At 45.6% G+C, this 6,877-nt stretch overlaps 1 protein-coding gene across 8 annotated transcripts in view; it reads right to left on the bottom strand.

Annotated features, from left to right (window-relative positions):
* Positions 1-6,877, bottom strand: part of PHF20 (PHD finger protein 20) — a 204,453-nt gene that overhangs the window by 102,564 nt on the left and 95,012 nt on the right. For 6 of the 8 annotated variants that reach the window (XM_006032918.3, XM_006032916.3, XM_025214657.1 and 3 more), the window contains one exon: positions 3,719-3,907. The exons of the other annotated variants lie outside the window; for them this stretch is intronic. In XM_006032918.3, coding sequence (XP_006032980.1) covers positions 3,719-3,907 — 189 coding nt within the window. The remainder of the gene's footprint in view (positions 1-3,718; positions 3,908-6,877) is intronic. 8 annotated transcript variants of the gene reach the window in all.

Genomic DNA, 6,877 nt, shown 5'->3' with positions numbered 1-6,877 from the left:
TCCCTAGCAGTTTTCTCTCTTCTTAGGAGCCATGCACCTGAGTGCTCTGAGACAATATGCAATGGTATAATAAAGTAACATCATATATATATTATATTGAAGGTGATGCAATTTATGTTGGCTAAAGAGGAAAACACTATAAAATCTGTTTAACCCCTTAATTTTATTACCACTATTACAAACTTATAAGTGAGTTTATTTGATTACTAAATCAAAACATGCTAGAAAACACACACACATAATGAATCCTCTCTGACATCACGCTGTTACATATCTCATCTTATTTCATCCCTAATGCAAAGCCACGGAGTTCAGAAAATAAATTATTAAACCCATGTCACTCCCCTAGCAGCCATATCTTACATATCATTAGTAATTTTTCCAAAGCATAATACACACCACCCTTAATTCAATAATGTGCCACAAATGTACAGCCTTATAACCAGTTTGGTTCTTCAAACTGGAACTGTCAGTGAAACAAGTTATTGCCAGGCAAGGCTGCGTTCTGAAGAACAAAACTGTTAGCTCTGCCCTAGCACTGCCTGAACCATATGCCCTACCCTGCCCTCCTTGTACCACCAAAACATCTCTGCTTATTTTGGAAAGGTGCAAGAAGAAGAAACTTAAGATTAGCTCCTTTAGCAGCTGTCCCTAGTTAACCATATACATTTCACTTACTGACAAGAACCTTACAAACCACAAGATTCATCAACATTTACCACCTAAGACAGAGGTTCTTTCACAGATGAAAGGGCACATGGCAAGTACAAACTCAGACCTGCATCTTTGTTTACCCCCTCCTCCAAACAGCACACCTCACTCCCTTCCTTTATACACTTTCCCCCCCATCCCCCAAGAGTTAAGTGCTGGTGCCAATTCCTGCCTATTATTCAGGTGTCAATGAAGATGCTGAGCTGTCATCTAATCACAGATGACAGAAGAACCACATAAACTGAGAACAATTTAAAACTTTATAAATTAACATTATCAACTTGAACTGACAAAGTTTGCAAAGGAAAAAAAGGAAGTCATCCGAAAAAATAAAATAGTGTATTTAGTTTATGTTAACATGTTATTCCATGCACTTGTCAGTGTTAGTAATACCTGAAAAAACTCAGATATGTCAGTACTTTCCATTTTTAGATTTCTTAAAGAAAAAGACAATTAATCTAAACTATGGGGACGTACCAAAAGCCAAGAGTATTGTCTAATCCCACATGTCGAACTATTATGAGAATCCCCTTAATTTAGATACTACATAGGGAGATTACACCAATATTATTTTTTAAACCCCACCTTTATTTTTTGGCTAAATTGTAAAATGCAATTTCAGAGTAGCCTCATTCATTTTTGGAACTAGATGAAATCTGTTTAACCCAACAAAGAACGCATATGATGATGGAATAGCATTTGCTACACCACAGTAAAAGTTGAGAGGCTTTTTATCTATAGTTGATTCGTCAAAAGTCCTCTGAAGTCCACATGAAAACACTCTCGCTAACAAAAACTGCCAGGCCACTTGACACAGTTGAGTTGAGTTAGTGATGCCTAACAGGGTTCATGTGATCAAACAGATCCCAAGACATGTCTTTTCCTTCCTCCTCAGAAGTGTTTCAATCACACCACACCCTCTACTATTTTCTCAATAAGAAATATCAAGAACTGTTAAAAAGTCACCTTGGTTAACTACAAATATCATTAACATTCCAGGATGTCATAGACAAAACACAGAAACTTTGGGGAACCAGCATAAGTAGTATTAAATTGCACAAAACACTAAAAACAAGGAAATAATTAAGATCAAGCTTCCCATAGCCATATTATTACCTTGTTATTTTTTTCTGGATAACTATGAATAACTGGACAACTAACAGAATTAGACAAAGAAAATTAAACCTCAGTGAGAAGCAGAAAAGTTTTAAAATTTTAAAATAGCATATGAAAGCTACCTAAGAAAGAACTATAAGATGAGACAAAGGCTAAGAAACAAAGGCTAACAATTCACTGTTCACTAGCGGTGCACTGATAGAGATTTTTTGGGCTAATACCGACGGTCGGTTTTTGCCATATCAGCCAATACTGATCTGGTAGCCGATACGCAGCTAGGCAGCTTGCAGAGCAGCATCCTGCCAGTAAGTCTGTTGTGGGGGAAGGGGCATGCGGGGGGTGGGCAGATCGAGGCACCTCGCAGTGAGTGGGGTTCTGGGCCAGGGCTGCACTCTGGACAGGCAGGAGCAGGGAGGGGCAGGTGGCAGTGGTGCTGAGGGGTAGCTACTGATGGGCTTACAGCCACCCCAAAATTCACCATAGCCCTCCTAACCACCCTCCCTCCCAGTGCCACAGCCTGGCCCAGCCCTCTGCTAGGAAGATCCCAGCACATCCCCTGACCCCAGCCTGCAGCAGCAGCCTACCCTCGCCCAGCACGAAGATCCAGGGGCAACCCCTCCCCCCCATGCCCTCCTGGGGTGTGCGCAGCAGCAGGAGCCCCCCCACCCCGAACAAGCTGCTCACGGCTCCATCCCACACCCTGGCTGTGCAGCGCCTGCCCCTCCCACCCCCAGTTCTGGCTGCGCAGTGCCTGCCCCACTCCCTCCCTCACCACAGGGGCCTCAATCTGTCCTCCCTCCCCCCCCAACAGACCTACCAGCTGGACCCAGCTGCTATCCACACAGCCAGGCTGCACTCCTGGCCGCCTGCATGCTGCGCTGCACCTGCAAGCGTGCATGAGGCATTTATCAGCCACAACAGCCAGAAAAATCTGATTGTCAAAAAAGTCAATATTCCTTGTATTGGTGCCAATCCGATATGGGACTGATGTATCGGTGCACCTATACTATTCACAATTGCAATATGTCCAGAATTAGTCCATGAGACTAGACAGTCTCATTTTTTTGTTAGTAAAAATGCCTGTTTCAATTTCAAGTCATTAAGAAGTGAATAACAGAAGTCTATTCCTTCCCCTTCTGCAGGCTGACACCAGTATCAATAACAAAACAAACCTCAAGTTTTTCTGGTAGTTACAAGACAGCTAGTAAAGATATTTTTGGTCAACAAAGTTTTGAACAACTATATTGTACTAATCTATTTTAAGTAGGATGGGGGGGGAGAGAACATGCTTATACATTAAAATCTTGCACAATCAACATTCTGATTCAGTGTTGATGGGCAGGTTTAACAAAATGATGTACCTGTTAACTGAAAGTTATGGATACCTATTTCATATACTTTTTTAAAAAGACAAACTTTTGCACTGAGGGCAACAGTAATAGCATGACAAAGGCATTACAGTAGGTATGAATTTTGTGCAGTAAAAGTTGATGGCCCACAAAATCATTTATCATTCACATTTGATACAATTACCAAGTAGTCTTTTCAAAGCTTATATGTCCCTACCTATCAGGTGTCAATTGTGACATCAGGTATTTTTTATGAAAAAATGGATTATCATAAATAGATTATGAGGATTTAGATGCAAAACTCAGTAGATCAAGGTGGCCTTTGAAGAGGGGCTCTCCTACTCAAGAACTAATATTTGAAACAATGTTAAAGGAACAAGAAGCAGCACTGAAATTTGTTTTTCCAATTATTCAAAAAAATACACTGTAAGTAGAATTTAAAAGGCAGGCCCAAAGCAGAGTATACCAACATTTACACTAGTTGCTTATATTGTATTAGGTTTTCCAATGGCATCCATGATTGACCAGCTAGTAGGCCATACCATTTTCAGTTCTTTCTTTGTCTTGATATTTCCGATGTGATCTGTCTATTCGATTTTCTTTGCTTTGCTCTCTAAGAGAAGATCGGTGACTGTTTAATAAATTTACAGAGGAAGGAGCTGAAGTTCTTCTCTTTTCTACTTTTTCACCTCTATGTGGGGTACTCCTTAAGGCTATGTGCAGAGGACCATCTACAAAGAGAATAAAAATGCGTTGTATTCTTTAATACTTCTGAAATGCAAATCCTTTTAAACCATTATTGCCCAACCTTTTTCCCTCCTTGGGCTGGATGGACAGTGCTCAGTCTGTCTGCAGGTCAGATGTGGCATGCGAGGGGGAGTGGGGGGAATGAAGGGGATAGCAATATTACTTGCCACTGCTCCACTGCCAACAAACTTTCCAACCCATGGGGGGCACTGCAGGCCAGATGCTGGGGCTCCACAGGTTGCATCTGGCCCACGATGCACAGGTTGAGCACCCCTGTTCTAAACAGTCTAAAGAGGAATCACCTGCCAACACCATTTCTTTTTTTCTGAATGTATTGCCTTTACAGAGATGCACAATAGCTGAAATTTGTTAAAGGTATCCACAATGTTCAATCACAGCTTTTCATATACAGAGGGCAAATTCTCCCATCCCCATCATTCCTCAGTATCCCTCTACCTCTAGAACATGGGTGGGCAATTATTCCAGGCGGAGGGCCGCTTACTGAATTTTGGCAAACCATCGAGGGCCACATGACAGGCAGCCAGGGGCAGATAAATATTAACTTCCTTAATTTTTTAGGGGCTCCACAGGCTGGATAGAATCGCCTGGTGAGCCACATCTGGCCTGCGGGCCACATTTTGCCCACCCCTGCTCTAGAAGGACATAGGCGTTGAAGTAGACGATAATGACACGTGGTCAAATATGGCCTTTGTGAAGGCAATACATATATTTTTTGATAAACAGGTTCTTTTGTTCACAACACTTCTTCAATTGTACTAAACTAACTTATAGCAACCATTTGAAGGAACCAGGCCAGTAAAACACTGTTCTCTCAAAAGCCACATTGTCTCCACCTGAAACAATGGTCTCTCAAAACTACTTATCTGTCCTAAATGAAGTGTTAAGACAAAAAGTGATTCAGAAGGATGTGAATTAAATTGCATGGAACAGTCTTTCAAATTTTAGAGAAGGATACATAGCAGATAAATACTACTGAAGTTAATGGGCTCTTACATAAAGCAACTTGGAGAATTTCAAGTATACAAACAGCACCTAGCTCATAAAGTAACTCAATAGATAGCATTATCTTTTAAGATAGCATTTAGCCAAGATGGCTTAACTGATTTTTTAAAAATTGTAAATGTTACAAATAGCTAGTAACTGTGAATGGCTTAATGATGTCTAAACAGTAGGTAATAACTCTTTCCTTAGATTACCATGGGTTTTTGAGAAGAGAGAATCTGTGATATCAACTGAAGTGAAAGTTGCATACTCAGAGTTGAAATGGTCACCTTCCTATTCTGGAACAGAGACTTAAGAAGAAAGAACATTAGGATCAACAACTATAAGGACCTGCCAGCCAAGATAATAGCTAAAAATACTTCTGGCAAGAGAGTAAGCACTCAGGATCACAAAGAGTACAAAGTTTCTCTGTCAAGGAATTGGTGCAAAACAAAGGTGTGGCGGAGTACCCTGCTCCTCCCCCCAGCCCTGTTCCCTGGAGGCAGCAGCAGCGCAGGGTGCTGGCCAAGGGGGACGGAGGGGCAAGCTTCATCTGCTCCCTCTCCCCCAGTCACTCCTGACGGGCAATTGGCTAGTAAGGATTATAAAATTACTTTTCTCTAGATATTTCCTTACTTCACCACAGTCAAAAACAGAGTAGAGACTGTGTGTGGCATGTGTATAAAAATTGCCTATAAACAAAACATTTCCCTGGTAAAACACAGCATCTCTGGCTTCCATTTTCACATGGGCCAAGTTCTCCTCCTTTTAAAGCTACTTAATAGTAAAGAATAAACCAGAGCATTTAAGGCAGTGGTCTCCAACCTTTTTAAGGTGAAGATCACTTTTTGGAGTAAAGGGGCAACCCAGGATCTACTGCATCCCCCTGCCCTCCCACTCCGCCCAGCAGACCACTTTGTGCAGGAGGGAAGGGGGGGCATTGAGGCCCCCACAGTGGGGGAGGGAGTAGGGCACGGATGAGTGGGACCCTGGCCCGGCTGGGTGGTGGGAGGGTTGCCCCACTAATCTGTGCACGGGGCAGAGGCAGCTGTGGGTTGGGAGTGTGGGGCTGGGGTGGGAGGGGGCTGTGGATCCAGAGTACAGGGAGGGCACCAGAAGGGCTGGAGGGCAGGGGCTACGGGTCCAGAGTGAGAGGCACCAGCAGCACTGGGGGGTGGGACAGAGGCTTGCAAGTGAGGGGCAGAGGCAGGGCACGGTCCTCCCACTGCGCCCCCCACTACTACTATCTATTGTGCCCCCCACTCCGCCTCATCCCCTGCCCACCCAGTGGTGGGAGGTACGTGGTGTTGGGCCCTGGTCAGGCCCAGTGTTGGTACAACCAGCCCTTCCACGGCTGCATGCAGGGGGCCTTCTGCCGGTGGGCTGAGCCTTGCCCCCTACTCGCCCAGCACGAGGCCACTCCTGGGTCTGGTGCTGGGCCAACTGGCCTGTCCAGGGCCGTGCGGGGGAGAGAAGCGGGAGAGAAGGGGGTTGTCCAGTAGCAGGACCTCCCCCCCCCACGTGGCCCCAGACACGCTGTTTGTCCCAGCACATGGCCTGGGAGTGGCCAGGCGCTGTGTGTGTCCCGCGGCTAGGCTGAGCCGCATCTCCTGCCCCCCCAGTGGCTGGCCATACATGGGGCTTGTCCGGAGCCAAAGGGGGGGGGCTCCCGCCACTGGGCTGAGCCTCGTCCCCTGTCCACCTGGTGGCAGGACAGTCAGCCTGTCCAGCGCCGCATGGGGGGGGAGGGGGACCTGCCACTGGGCTCTTTCTGCTGATCCCCCCATCACATGGCCCTGGATGGGCCAATTGTCCCAGCACCCAGCACCACACATGCCCTGCTGCTGGGCCGAGCCCCATCCCCCCACCTGCCTGGTGCCGGGACACCCATAGTGCCAGGACCTGGCTGGGCCTGGTGCTGGGACAACTTGCCTGCCAGGGCTGGGGGGGGG

Source organism: Alligator sinensis, unplaced genomic scaffold, assembly GCF_000455745.1.
Source record: "Alligator sinensis unplaced genomic scaffold, ASM45574v1 scaffold249_1, whole genome shotgun sequence".
In the NCBI taxonomy this organism is placed as follows: Eukaryota; Metazoa; Chordata; order Crocodylia; family Alligatoridae; genus Alligator; species Alligator sinensis.
Note: the sequence above shows the minus strand (reverse complement) of the source record. Positions and strands in the feature narration are given on the sequence as shown.